Below are 15,411 nucleotides of genomic sequence, written 5' to 3'. Positions count from 1 at the left end.
TCATATATGGTTATATTTACCAAAGAACAAGAAGATTTTAAGAACACAGCCCCAGGGCAGGCAAATGCCTGACAGAATTATGCCATTAAACCAGTGACAGACCCTGAGAAAGATAGAGGCAGTCACATTTAGATAATACTGATGGTTATATTTACCAAAAAATTAAGAAGATTTGAAAAAAAACCACAATTCTTCAGGGTAGAAAAACAGAAACAAGATGGTGATAGTGGTGGTGGATGCAACTGTGGCAAGGAGCAAAATTTAGAGCTGGCTCATAACTTCAGCAAGCTAACATCTTATCAAGGCAACAGAACACGTATCAATGACAAAAGGAAGAAAGCACACATGAAGCATCAATATCGCAATATGCAAGGGCGTTTCCATTGTCTGAGAGGGCATTCAAATGCATTATTCATTTCACAAGATTCCCACAAATTTTATTATTCAGAACACTCAGACTCAGTCCAGGAAATCGAAGTCAAGGGCGAGCATAACATACAGAAATACGCCGCTGGATGGGGCTCCTACAAGAAGGGCAGTCCTTCATTCCCTGCTTCTCATGGAGTTCATTGCATGTTGTGCAAACCACTTGATGGGCACATGGAAGGAAAACCACAGACATCTCCTCCGAAAGGCACATCACACACTCCCGCTCTCGCTTCACACCCCCATTCCAGGAGTATTCATGGAAATCTGTCACTAGTTCAGATAAATTAGGTGACACGAGCAGCTCCTTATGACCCGGTGCACCCCTGGTATCTGTTAGTCTACTGGCATAGCTCCCATCAATGCCCCTCCTTAGGGCCGCTATTTTTGAAGAGTCCGTCTTCAATCTCAATTGAGAAATTTCTTTCTCAAGTTTCTGGATTTCATCTTTGTACCTCTGCAAATTGTTTTCTGCTTTCAATTTGATCATATCCTCTTTTGATTTTGCTGAAGCCTCAATCTGTTCTCTTTCTTTTCTCAGCGAACTGGATTCCATAAGCAATTCCTCCTTTGCCTTCTCTTCCTGCTTCCACCTAGCCTGCAATATTTTTCCTTCCCAATGAGAAAAACCACCGATGCAACAGGTAGTTAAAGCCATAATTAACAAAACCAATAGTAACTGGGATATGGGGAAGAGAACTTTGGAGAAGCATAAGCATTACACAGGGGCACTTCTAAACCTCACCATTGACCCAGCTTTTAGTACAATTCCCATATTTTTCTCTTTACACCTTTTTTTCTAAGATAATCAAACAAATCTATTAAAAAAATACATAATTACAACGAAATGAGGATAAGAAATCCCCCAATTCTGCTTCCCAAAATTTAAACACATACTCAGACTTGTATCAAAATCATGCATTTAAAGCACGGAGAATAAATATTGTTCAGCCAAAAATAAAATCCTTTTGAAGAACATCTGGAAAATGCAAGTGAGAAAGCATAAGTCTTTGGTGGAAGTATGAAGACACATTACAATATTTAAATGTACAATAGAAATTTTTTTGAGATAGAGATGGCAAACGAATTGAAGGTTGATGCACAGCCCACGCACGTTGTAAGACATAGGCACACACCAAAACTTGAAACAGAACTCTTTCAACTAAATACTATGAATTTTAACTTTATTCTTTTCATAAATATTGCATTATCAAGTAAACTAAACAGTTGGGATCTGAAAAAATAAAGCTGAGAATGTAATACATAAAGCATAACTCAGTCTTGCATGTGAATATCTAACAGTGAAATAAAGAAAAGTTCATTTCAACCCTCCATATTCTATTTACATACTTTTTAAAGTATTCTTCAATAACATTTAAAACTGTAAATAAATAAATAAATTATACATATGTACAAACATGCATAAATAAAGCTGCCTTTTCATAATTTTAGTTGAGAGAGTTTTGTGAGGGTAGGACACATCTTGGTTAAAACTACAGATCTCTAATCACCTTCATGGTTTGGTTTCAATATCCTAAAAAGCAAATGTTTCTATTGTCTCAAAATAAGAAATCATTTTTCATCAGAAATGAAAATCTTAATTCCTAAAATAGCCAAAGATTAATCCTCTTATTCTTACAGAATTATATTATAAATACAAATGACCATGCCATCTAGGTCAAATATTACACTTCATTATTACCTATTTACCCCACCAAGCGCATTCATGCCCCTTTTCTTATCAGTAAAGACAAATTATGTTTAAAAGAGGCATCAAGGGGATGCCACCCAAAGTACAAAGGAAAACAACAAGAGAGAAACATCCCTTACTGAAAGTGTCAGGAAAATCAAGGATTACAAAGGGGTCCCTTCCAACCAGCCCATAATGCCAGTAAGCACATTCATGCCCATGTATATAGGTCATTAATTTTTGTAAAATGCTGTTAAAATCTTTTTCCAGCAAATGAAATGACCACTGGCAATTGGTTGCTTATTTTAATGTTAATTAGTAGTAAAATGATAACGGGAGTTTGAAAGCATCATTAGCACTCAAATATTAGGTTTCTAATGTCCCTGATCAACCCAGAAAGGTTATAAATCCTTTTGTACTTCTTGTCACAACCTTTAGATGTGCCCTCGAATCTTCTCAATTTCAGCTTTTTACTGACCCATAACAGAAGTGATCAAGAAATGAAAGAGTCACTTACCAAGGAAATCCCTGAATTAACTTCTTCATCTGAGCTACCAAAAATGAAATCTAAGGAATGACTTGTCAAGAAAATCCCTGAATTAACTTCTTTCATCTCACCACTTATTTGCCATCACTTGCATGCATTTTATGTACATTACAAGCATTCACATCACTTACATTTGCACTAAACATATCAACCTGCTCATAGAGAAAAAGAACAGCTGTATTATGCCAGTCATTACATTTGACTCAATGGCATGCCAAACTTATTTAATAAACATGGAAAATCAAAATATTATATCAAAGGGTTTGAGGTTTTCAGGTTCGGCTTTCAAATGGACAAGTGACCCAAATTCTTTGTATTATCACCTCAAGGTTGCAATATGACTAATAATATTTTTTTTTTTCAGTACGAGTAATCAAAATATTATGTAATCCAAGCAGGCCTATACATTGATAAAGGAAACCTCTCACTCAAGGTCTTAAATTTTGATTTCAATCAAAATTTCAAGGCTTCAAAAGTACCAAAATTTCGATGTCAATGTCAATTTCTATTTTGATCTTAAAAAACAATGGAATATGCAGTAAAGCATGGAAATTTTCTATGAAACTTTGGAAACTACTAACAAATATAATAATGCCAGATTTAGAACTAATATTATAAACAAAATACATCAATTATAGGCATGAAGTGTATAAGGTGCAATAATTGTAATATAATAATGATGTTAAACATATTCAATTAAATTAAATGAATTTCAGCTATCAATTAAAACTGTTTCTTATAAAAACACAGATAATTTAGACATAAATGGTCAAATAAAATGTTGTAGCTAATATTTACATTCAATTTTTCAGATAATTTCAAAATTCTGAAAGTTATTCATATCCTTATCGTATCTTTAGTTTCAATAAGAAAAGAAGATAAATTAAGAAAGAAATTTCAATTTGGGTTTTGAATCTCACACTTGAATTTCAAAAAATGTCACTGCAATTTCGAATTTTCAATAAATTTTGGGTAATTCATGGAAATTTCAAGAAAAAAAATGTTAAATGGGAATTGAATGCCATATTGATTTCGAAGGTGGTGGAAAGCGGAAATTTCAATTATTTCATGGAAATTTAAGACCACGCTAAGGAATTTCAATTGTGCTTATATTCATCATTGTAGAAATTGTGTTCAAGCTTTCCTTTACTATAAAAGGACTCCTGACGTACATGAAGGAGTGCAGTTCTTAGATAAATTCCTACCACTATCTATCACAGCAGGACATCAAATAAAGGTCAGTGTTACCACCAATCCTGCAGTTTTGCGAAGTTTACAATCAAGCCACTCAAAGGCAAACCTTGTATCCAATGGGCACAGCTTAAAACTTTCATATATTTTCAGTTGGGGTTTTTTTTTTTTTTTTTTAGTTTGGGGGTTTGGGGAGGGAGGTTATTAGGGGCAAGGAAAAGATAAGTATATGAATAACATAGAACTGAACTATGCACAATCATACCACAAGTTGATTCTGGAGATCTTTAGCTTGTTGCAATTCCTGCTGCAGTTGAGCCAATTTGCGCTTCTCAGTTGAAAGCTCCTCCTGAAAAACAGTTTTCTGTTTCTCCCACGACTGAAACTTCATCAGTGTCTTCTTCTCCCTCTTTGATACTTCCTGACAGCTGGCAGCAGACTCTACAGCTCGTAATTTAGCAGCCTCCATCTCCTGCCTCAATGCAGAATTCTCCACTTCAAGCCTCCGAACAGCAGAATTAGCCCGCTCAACCTGACCACTGGCCTTACACAAGGCATTCTCCATCTCAGAGAGCTTCTTCATGGTGCTTTCCTCCAGAGTTTGCTTCTCTTTCTTAAGGCGTTCCACTTCTTCTTTTTCTTGCCTTAGTGTCTTGAGCTCAGCCTTGTCCTTGCCCAGCCGACGAGCAGCTTGCATAACCTTCTGGTTAGCCCACTCTGTCCACTCCTGAAGCTGGTTTTGCAATTCCCGCACTCTGGGAACCATCTTCAGAATCATCTCATCCTTCTTGTCCTGGCCAACCCATTGCCCTAGAGATTTATCATATGGTATCCCAGCATAGCCACAATTAGGAGAATCGGGGTTACAGTTGACAGGCACAGAAGCACAGTTGGATTTTGAAGGCAGTGAAAGAGAAAGCTCAGTATCAGCTGCTGATAATGCAGGCGCTGGTAACGCAGGTGAGGTGTTGGCTGAAGGTAATGCAGAGGGGATACTGATTTTAGGCAATGGAGATACAGCATTCACAGATTCAAGGTTAAATGCTGCAGGGGAAGAGGGTCCTGCATTGGTTGAATGGCCATGGTTTGCATTCTCTTGAGGTACCTCAACACCCATTGCCTTACTTATCTTTAAGGAGGCATTTTTCAGATTCACACCGGTGGAATCTGACACGGATTTTAGTTTCTTATCCAATATTAATCCTCCCAAACCACTGAGCTTCCCCGTTCTTGAAACCCCTTTAGATCCATACGTTCGGTAGTTTTTCTCCAGATGAAGGGACTTCTGACGAAGTATAGATTCTCTCTTGGCACTACCAGAATGAACCTTTCTACTGCTCCCAAACTTTTCTTCTTGGACAGGAGGCTGAGATGTTCCTGCAACACTAAATGATTTGTCCACATTATCAGGTGAAGAAATTGTGTTCTCTTTCTCCAAGATTTGCCCATTGAGAAGGGGGGAGCTCTTTGTTTTCATTAAGTTTGGAACACCTGCCATGGATGGTATCTCAGATTGAGAACTATGAGCACAAGGAGTTGCAGGAATTGGTTTACAAGGATTTGGAAGATTCATTTCAGAGGTTTTGACCTCGGGCTTCAATTGAGGGTTGGGCGGTATAGAGGAACTGCCATTTGAAGCTCCCTCACCAACAAAACTACTCAAAGGATCACCATCCATTGCACAAGCATGCGACACATTCATGTCACATATTAACAAGCACCACATTGCATCCCCAGTGCTGAAGAAAGGCCTCACCTCTCGAAGAACACAAACCAATTCTGCCAAAATGTACTTCTCCAGCTGCTGTAAATCATCAAAATAATGCTCCCTAGATGGATCAATCTCTTGGCCATTTCTGAGGTATGCTAAAGTATGATCCACTATGTTTGACACAGTGTCTTTATATCCATAACAAAGGCCAGACCGCAAAACAGCCTTTGTGGCAACCTCTTCGGTATAACCACAGGCGACAATCTTTTTGATTGCACTCTTAAAAATTGTGTCCAAATTGCTCAGAACAAGTTCTTCAAGCTGGCTTTCAGTAAGATCACTCCAATCGGCATCATGGAATTCATCTGCTTCTATTTCCTCTTTAGTCCGACTTGGCCCCACCTCTGATAACCCTGCAGCACTTGGCAATCCAAGGTCAAGTTTCAAAGCATCAGAATGGTCCTGGTTAACACTACACATGTCACAACCACTGGGTTGCACATGACTTGGGATGATTTCAAATTTCTCTGCAGAGAATTCATAACTTGGGCATTCATTATGAGCAGAAGAGAGGATCTTATTTGGGTCAACTAGTGGAGGATCAGCCCGGAATTTTCTCTTATTCCTACTTCCTTTTTCTTGGACGGACATAGATGGAGACATTTGACTACTACTACTACATCCCTTCGCAACCATTGATGCCATTCTTAGCTGCGCAAAACAAAAGATTTCAATGTAAAAATATTATAATCAACAGCACATTCATCCATAATGCAATACCGAAATCCCGGTAAGCACATGAGACAAGAAACCATAGAAACAAAAGCCAAGTTAGAATTTAACATGGCCATGAGATTCACAAATCAGCTCATCAAGATCATAAACTGATAAATAATGCAAATCAAACCATTAAAATCTTGCACTGAACGAGGTCTAAAATCATACCTCTAGCCCTCAGCAACAAGATTGAAGAATATAAGTCAAGGTTTTCTGCGCAAAAGACAAAAACTAACGATTTTAAAAACTATCCAGAAACGACAATTGAACATCCGATGATTATCAAAATACCCAGGTAGCACAACAAGAAATTCAAGAGCTTTCGTCTACAAATTAAACATAAATATAAAATCAGCATCCACCCGTAGATCAAGATAGTGTAAAAGATAAAAAACTTAAACTGAAAATCACAGCTACTATCTATTCAAAGAAGATCCCCAATAAGAGTGAAAAGAATAAAGATATATCATCAAAATCGATCGATCGCAGCGTACCCGATTTGTGAGCTATTGTTCGAACGATCAAAAGCACGACAAATCTAAGAGCATCGGAAGAACAGGAGAAAAATCGAAGCTTCTTTTTCCTTTTTTTCCCTTTTTTCCTGTGTGTTCTGCTAGAGCATTGAACGTCTCTCTCTCTCTCCCTCTCTCTTAAAACATTTGGGTTGGGAATTTTTTTTTTTTATATCTTATTTAGGTGCTTAACAAACGCAGTTAACCATGGTTACCTAGAGAGGCTTGATGAAGCTACCATGGTTAGGAAATACGAAGCTTCAACTTTATCACATGTGGATGGGAAAAACATGAAAAAATAAATATTGGTAGAATGTAGATGATGCATATGAAATATGTCTAATTACTCTACTTGCTACTTTTATTAATTCCCCCCCCCCCCCAAAAAAAAAAAAAAGGTACCAAGAAGGTCCTAAAACGAATCAAAAAATAAAATACTTCGCCGTTGATGCAACCGTATTTTAATTCACTTTTTTTCTCTTCAAAATACATAAAATAACAAGAAAATAATTTAATAAATCGAACAATCCTCCTAAGAAGAAGAACAGATCCAATCCATTATTTGTTTGTTTCAAAATATCTTCTAAAATTGCGAGTGTGTCATCACTAACAATTGTAACGCATCTCCACGTCCTGGATTTGGCTAGAAAGAATTGACTTTAAAGGAGAACAAATATTTAATATAATTAATTAACATAAAGTGTTCAATATTAAATGTAATTTTGAATCTATAAGGCGGGTTCTAAATATAATTAGAACTTAGAAGCGACTCTTATTCTGAATGTTGAAAAAAGATTTAGTTGCTTCATGATTAGTCATTGAATATATTTACATAGAATTTAGGAGATATAGAGAAATATGTCATCAAGTTATGGAATTTACATTTTTTCATAAACAAAAAATGAACAACAAAGTATCTAAATAGACCTCTTATTGAATTAGAAATGAAGAGATCTCTAGTTTAGCCAAAAGTAATTCAACATTAAGTAAGAGTTTTATCACATAAGATTGGTTCTCTACATTTTATGCCATTAACCCATCATCTATTAAAAGGTTGCTAAATGCTAACAAGGAAGGTCAAAGTGAGGAAAAGGCCAAGTGGGACGCATTGTTTGGGGTTATAGGTAAAAACATTAGTGTTGCATCTTTGATGATTCAATATCTAGAAAAATTTGTTGCAATAGTCTAATAAGGTGAATATCTTTTTGTTGATACCATATTTTAAAAACAAGACAATTTATTAAAACATAGGAGTTTTTACTTTTTCGCAAAATAGGGATATCTAGGTTTTTTGCAAATTACTTTTGATTTTTTTTATTTAGATTTTTTATCAAAAAATTTAGGAAATGAACATATTTGCAATAAGTTAAGCATTGCACTCATAGAGGATGAGATAAGTGAGGAGTCGCTCAGATGTGGGGCTGCAAATAAGTTGAGTTTCAGTATACTCAAGCTCAACTTGGTAGAGTTGGAGCTCAGCTTGACTCAAGCTTAGAAAGTTAGGCTCGAAGTCAGCTCAATATTAAGAACATTGGCTCAAGTTCGCACTCAAATTTTGAGTAAAATTTTATAAACAATCTAACAGTAACAGTTTCACCCACTTATTTTATTTGGGTTAAAATTTGTATCTTTCTCCTTAGGCAATTAGGCTACTATTGGACTTTGGGATTGGGCCAACTTAACAAGCCTATTAACAAGCTCATTATCGAGCTCCTTAACGAGCCTGATAAATGAGTCCATTTGAGCCAGTTATCAAGATGCTCGGTTGTGCTCAATCGGCTCGTATACAAACCGAGCCTAAAAAATAGGCTTGAGACTCACTCATTTAGATAATAAAAAAGTCCGAACAAGTCTTTATCGAGCCGAGCTCCCAAGCCACTCATGAGCAGTTTGGTTTGTTTGTAGCCTTAGTTAGATAGTTTGGGTATCTTATGTTGTGTCGGGTACCCCACACGTGTCAAACACCAATACTACAACTATCGTTATTAAATATATAACCAAAACTAAAGCAATGCAAAAACTAATAATAAAAGACAATAATAAAGAACAAGACAAGAATTTACAAGGTTCGATATAGAATTACCTACGTTCTCGAGTGCCGACAATCAATCCACTACTTCCAGAAAAATTACAACTTAGGCATATTTTAGATTACTTAGTAATTAGAAATACCCTCGAGTACAAATATTGTTTGTAACTCCAAAAATTGAGGTGTAATTACAAATGGAGAGAGAAGCTCTGTATATAGCTTCATCCCAAAGGTTCAAATAACTTTCCCACTGATGTGGGACAAACAAAAAAACTTCAAACAACCTTCCCACCGATGTGAGACAAACAAAAACCAACAAATCTCCACATTGACAATAAATTCAACAAATTTTTCAGTCACCAACATTATTTGCAGTTCAACATCATCGGTACCTTCCAAAAATAAGCAAACTTACAGGATATTGATCAAGTCCAAACAATGTTTGAACTTGATTGTTGTCATAATCTTAGTCAACATATATGCGGGATTTTCAGTTGTATCAATCTTCTGAAGAAGTATTTTGCCATCATCAATTATATCCCGCATAAAGTGAAACCAAACGTCAATGTGTTTCTAAACAACTCCCAAAATTTCAAGTAAACCCTGAAACCAAATAGCTTCCTTAACAACCTATGAATCTACAATATACTTTACTTCTATTGTAGACAAAGCAATGGTAGACTATAAGGTAGACCTGCAACTCACTAGACCATTAGCAAATGTAAATACATATCCAGTAGTTGATCGATGTTTATCTAGATCACCTGCAAAATTAGAATCCACATGGAACGACCCCGACCTGCCATGTGGGCCTGGAGTGCTACTTTAGTGACATTTGTGTACCTAATACCTTGTTCATCATATATAAAACACATATATGCAATGGAAATAAAATACAAAATCCTCCAATTACATTACCAGAGTTCTAACTATCTTTATACACTAATATATTCATTTTCACATAATTGCATCTCGTATAACTAAACAAAAATAAAATCTTTATCTACATACTACCTACATAAAATTTACACCTCTAGCCCGGCTCCTCTAGCCCACTAGATCTAATCTCCAAGATTTCTTGAAAAGATAATTTGTAAAGTAGGGGTGAGGCACAGCTTAGTAAGAGAAAGACTAAGTTAATGTCAGTGTATGGCCAGCATGCATTTAGTGTATAGAAAATAACTAGTTCACTAAGCAAATAAACACATTTATGAAAACATTCTTATTTTACACTCACACACACAGTTAGCCGAGGATAGGGAAGATTGCTCGCCCATACAAGTAACTTCCCTCTGCTCTAATACCATTACTACTATTAGGGCACTCACCTTTTTCAGCAAGCCCTCGAAATTATCTTATTAATTATTCATATTCACATAAATTAACAGATATGCATATAAGATACTCCCTGTGACAAACACGCCATTTACTTCACCATGGCACGGGTTGTGCGGTCCGAAAGCTGGACTAATGTCCTCAGGGATCTACCCAGACAATAGTCATATGTACTCTCCGCTAACATACTCCATGAGTATACGCAGCTCCAATTGTTGGTCTGATTGGCCTCACCCAGGGGGTGCATTTACCTCATGTAGGCAAATCGGACAAGGCCACCCTACACCTCTTAGCACAGGTGTGGGTGCACACGACCACATAACAAATCCCTAACAACGGTGCTGTGCTCACAATACACTAGTCTCGAGGGTTTCTAAAGCATATCATGCAATTTAGATAATAGAAAATACCATTTAAAACATCATTTCATATATATTTCTTATTATTCCAAAAACCTGGCCCTCGGCCACAATATACAACCCGGTGTACAGCCGTCAATTAAAACTCAGCCCTCGGCCATCATACCAAATTCCTGCATTACTCACAAGCAATTCAAGTATTTTTCGCAACAATTCCAATATTTCACAAATAGTTCCAGTATTTCACAAACAATCTCAAATCCAATTAAACAATAAATCCTACCAAATAATCATCAGCCACACGATTTTAACATTTAAACATAACCATACAAACAAAACAAACTTTTCACCATTCGGTTCTTTTTAAAATACCATACCATATATCCTAGGTTTGTAAAATCCATTTCGAACAGTTGGTTTTCAAAATAACCTTCAAATTCTTAAATATATTAATTTAATCGATTCAAATTAAATAAAATTTCTAACTTAACTTAATCCCCTTACCTAATTCCTAAAAAGCCCGCTAACACCCCAACCTACTCCCCATGGCGTTCAAAATCCCTGAAACCCTGAAATTAAAATTTCACTACATTACTCATCACAATCCCTAGAGTAATTTTCCCTAAAATTCCCCTAAATTCTGAATACCCTAAATAGCCTAATAAACCTAAATTATTAAACTTACCTTTGATTTAGGATTGGTACCCCGGAGCTCCAATTCGAAAACCCACTCTGGCTGGATTGTAGAGAATCTCCTCACGAATCTCCTGACAATTATGTTTGTTAATTGGGCTTATAGTTTAAGAGAAATTGAGGTAAGTTTGAGAATTGGTCTTACACCAGGAGATATGCTTACATCACTCCCACAACAGATCCACTCCAGTAGAAGTGTCTGTGGTGGTGAATAGAACCCAACGGTATATTTGGATTTTTGATCGGCCGAATATCGGATACAAGATTAAGGAGAGTGGGAGAAAGGGGACGAAGGAGACGAAGGAGCGCTGCTTTGTTCTTTTCTTCTGCTTGAAGGATCTCAGGGTCCTTCAGGTTATATATATATATATATATATATATATATATATATCATTATAATATTATATCATATTATTTAATTAATAATATTTATTTATTTATTTATTTTTAATTTTTAATTTTAATTTTTTAATAAAATTTTTATTTTATTTTTTATTTTTTTTAGGATCACTACAGATATCCAACAATACGTTGATCAATAGTATTATCTATCTCAAATACTATTCCAACATTAATAGTACTCATAATGTATCGTAAAATCCATTTCACAACTTGCCAAAGTTTTTTACCCGGATCATGCATATACCTGCTCACAATACTAACAACTTGTGAAATATTAGGTCTTATACAAACCATTGTATACATAAGACTACCAACTGCACTTGCATAAGGAACTTGTGACATATACTTATATTCCTTATTTGAATTAGGAGATAAAGATGCACTAAGTTTGAAGTGAGGAGCAAGCAGAGTGCTAACAGGTTTTGATTGTTCAGACATGCCAAAACTTTGTACTACCTTCTTCAAATACTATTTCTGAGTCAAAATGACTCTTCCTCTCATTTTGTCTTTGCATATCTCCATGCCAAATGTAAGAACCCGAACTGTGATATATGGGTTTATTGTGTAAAAGAGGGGAAAATGGAATTTGCACAGACTTCATCAATGAGGTCATAATTCGACAAAGAAGGTAGAAGGCTTCTCGTCGACGAAATTCAAAGGTTCATCAACGAGGAAAAGCCGAGAGGTGGAAGTTGGAAATATCAGGATTCGTCGACGAAATTTCTGTCTCGCCAATGAAATCCCTAAAGACCTCGTCGACGAGGACACCAATTCATCGACGAAATCCCCTGGGTCAAAAGTCTTTATAAGGATTTTTGTAGTTTCTTCTTAGCTAAGTTATGGTTTTCCTCACTCTCTCTCTAGGATTTCAAGCTCTCTCTCTCTCTCTCCTCAATGGCTTCGCCGTTTGTCACCTGAATCGCAAATCCAAAGTTACAGCGAGGATCAGTGAAGGATTCTCTATGTTTCTAGTGGATCAGAATCTCGTTTTGAGCGATCTTGGGTTTTGAGCTAAAATCGAGGTAAGGCTCGGTTTTCGTTTATGATTCAGTATATGTGTAGTAGTATGGGTTGTAAGAATGTACTGTGCTATGGTTTGTAGGTTTTGGAGTCTCAGTTCATAGTTTTGAGGACCGTAGAGATCGTAGTTGGAATTCGAGTTAAGGTAAGGGGATTCTGTTTATATCAGTTCATTTTCGAAATCAGGATCGGTAAGCCTGTAGGTTATGATCGTATGTATGTTTTGGCTACTTATTTGGAAAAATCTATCAAGTAGAAATGTAGGATTTTTGGGTTACAGTTTTCGAGAAAATTGGGGATTTCGGATACCATCTCTACTTTGTTTGGAAAATTGTTGTTTTTGTTGAAATTGTATTATTGAGGTTATCGTAATACATATTTGCATAAATTGTATACTTGAAATTGTAAATGATATGATTTGCTGTAAACCAAATAAGTGTGGTATGTATGGTTGTATGTATTTGTTCCAGGTATTTGTAAAACAGTTATGTGGCGGCTAATTACCGTACGCTGAAATGTATAGGAATGTGAGTTCCAAAATGATTCCAGGGATTTGTAAAATAGCCATGTATCGGTTAACTACCATGGGCGAGAGTGGTCGGCTCTATATCTGGGGTGTGAAATATCACAGTATGTTCCGACTAGTCACCGAAGGGTGTGTTTTACACCGTATGTAGCAATGTAATCACTGTGGGTCTGAGTCGTCGCAGCATAGTTGTGCATGTGGCAATGTAATCGTGGTGAGACTGGGTGACCTTGTGTAGTTGCGTATGTGGCAATGCAATCACTGTGGGCCTAGGTCATCGCTTCGTAGTTGCGTGTGTAGCAATGTAATCGCTGTGAGACTAGGTGACCTTGTGTAGTTGCGTATGTAGCAATGTAATCACTATTGGGCTTGAGTCATCGCATTATAGTTGCATATGTAGCAATGTAATCGATGTGAGACTAGGTGACCTTGTGTAGTTGCGTATGGAGCAATATAATCACTATTGGGTCTCAGTCATCGCAGCGTAGTTACGTATGTAGCAATGTAATCGCTGTGAGACGAGATGACCTTGTGTAGTTGCGAACTAGTGTGACGACACTGACCGTATGTTTTGGGTATCATATTTACTGGTATGGTTTTTGTGAAAATACTGGAACTGTATGGAACTATATGTATATGTATGAAACTGTATGGAAATGTTTCGAACTATATCATATCTTTTATAGTGTTATGAAGTATGTTAAATAACACTGGTATGCCACACACTAATATAACATGCTTTCTTCCTTACTGAGAGTTGTCTCACCTCGAATGTACGTACAATGTTTTTCAGGTCCTTCAGGTAGCCGTAAGTTGCATCCTAGCGTCTTGGAGCAAGTGTGTCGTTAGCCACTGCTAGTACCTACTAGGTACAGGTTTTTGTAACCAGGTTGCCAGGACGGTTTTTGTAGACACCTGGGGTATGTTTTGTATTATGGGGATGTATATCCTAGCTTGTATAGACTCTGGTATGATACTGGTTATGTATAAAAGACTGTATTTTGCTGCGTATCTTGGATGAGTATGGATGGTTCTATGTATGTATATGGGCATCCGTTCACCTCGCGGGGTCGAAACCTCTTTTGTATCATATCATTATTGTTTTAAATTGATACAGAGACAGGTTAGGTTACTTTATTCACTCCTAGGACCCACCTGCGGGTTTGGGGTGTGACAGCTTGGTATCAGAGCTAATCAGGTTGTTAGGTCTTGTAGACTTGGTTAGGAGTATTGATGTGTACATACCAGAGTATAGGATGTAGGAAATGGGTAGTGTTGGTCAAGGGTTGTTCTGTTGCTAGATCGGGATGTGTCGGCAGTATTCCGTGTTTTTCTTGGAATGACGATTCTAGTAAAGGCAGGGCAGACCATTAATGAATTCGAGTCAGTGTGACAGGATAGGCTTAGACCTGTGAGAGTAATAGTTGACAAGATTAGGTCTATGATTGTGTTAACTGCGTACGATATAGGAATTCTAACTGATTCCTATTCTGTTTTCAGAATGGAGCCCAAGGATAATAACTTGGAGAGTGGCTCCGAGGAGACAACAAGCGATGAGTCTTCTTCTATGTCTCATGGTTTGGCGAGACAGGTGATCCGAGAGATTGGGTGGAGTGTTAGGAGACGCGAGAGTTCTCCTTTTGATGTGGGGTGTACCATCGAGAGGTTCACACGCATGCACCCTCCGACATTTAGGGGAGGACCTGATCTGATAGTGGCGGAGGATTGGGTCGCGAAGACCGAGAGGATTTTAGATGTCCTCCACTGCACTGAGAAACAGAAGGTTTTGTACGTTACCTTCCAGCTTACTGGGGAGGCAGGGCGATGGTGGATGACAGTGAGCCTGTTGGAGAGGCAGAGAGCTAGTCCATTTGGTATGACGTGGGGCCATTTCAAGGAGGTATTTTTCGAGAGATACTTTTCGGTCTCCACTCGGGATGCGAAGGCTGATGAGTCTTCAGGCTTGATACAGGGAACTTTGACAGTGCAGAAGTATGCTGCTAGATTTATCGAGTTATCTCGATTTGCACCGTACTTGGTTCGAAATGAGCATAAGAAGTCTCAGAGGTTCGATAGGTGTCTGAGGAAAGACATTCGCCGTCTTGTGGGGATGCTGCAGATCCCTGAGTTCTCTGTCCTGGTGGATAAAGCCACCATAGTTGAGACCAACCTTCGGGGAGAAGGGGTAGTGCA

At 37.3% G+C, this 15,411-nt stretch overlaps 1 protein-coding gene across 3 annotated transcripts; it reads right to left on the bottom strand.

The window, feature by feature from the left end:
- Window positions 1–323: 323 nt before the first annotated feature.
- On the bottom strand, window positions 324–7,278 carry LOC131150854 (putative E3 ubiquitin-protein ligase RF298). 3 transcript variants are annotated; one of them, XM_058101892.1, is made up of 4 exons: window positions 6,837–7,278; window positions 6,511–6,555; window positions 4,120–6,276; window positions 324–1,024 (listed from the first exon to the last, which is right to left on the bottom strand). In XM_058101892.1, the coding sequence occupies exons 3-4, from the start codon at window positions 6,268–6,270 to the stop codon at window positions 479–481; spliced, it is 2,697 nt and encodes an 898-aa protein (XP_057957875.1). In that variant the 5' UTR covers window positions 6,271–6,276; window positions 6,511–6,555; window positions 6,837–7,278; the 3' UTR covers window positions 324–478. The 3 variants fall into 3 exon arrangements, with proteins under 3 accessions (XP_057957875.1, XP_057957874.1, XP_057957876.1); XM_058101891.1 differs by having other exon boundaries at window positions 6,511–6,668; window positions 6,837–7,007; XM_058101893.1 differs by lacking the exon at window positions 6,511–6,555 and having other exon boundaries at window positions 6,837–7,008.
- Window positions 7,279–15,411: the final 8,133 nt, after the last annotated feature.

The sequence above is a fragment of the Malania oleifera genome, chromosome 3 (genome assembly GCF_029873635.1).
Source record: "Malania oleifera isolate guangnan ecotype guangnan chromosome 3, ASM2987363v1, whole genome shotgun sequence".
Lineage (NCBI taxonomy): Eukaryota > Viridiplantae > Streptophyta > Magnoliopsida > Santalales > Ximeniaceae > Malania > Malania oleifera.
The sequence above is the reverse complement of the archived record's forward strand: the minus strand, read 5'-3'. Positions and strand labels throughout refer to the sequence as shown.

Coding starts and splice junctions, on each gene's coding strand:
- LOC131150854 (XM_058101892.1), bottom strand. CDS start 6,270: ATGGCATCAATGGTTGCGAAGGGATGTAGTAGTAGTAGTCAAATGTCT. Junction 1,025..4,119: donor ATCTCCAGAATCAACTTGTG/GTATGATTGTGC, acceptor AAAATATTGCAG/GCTAGGTGGAAGCAGGAAGA.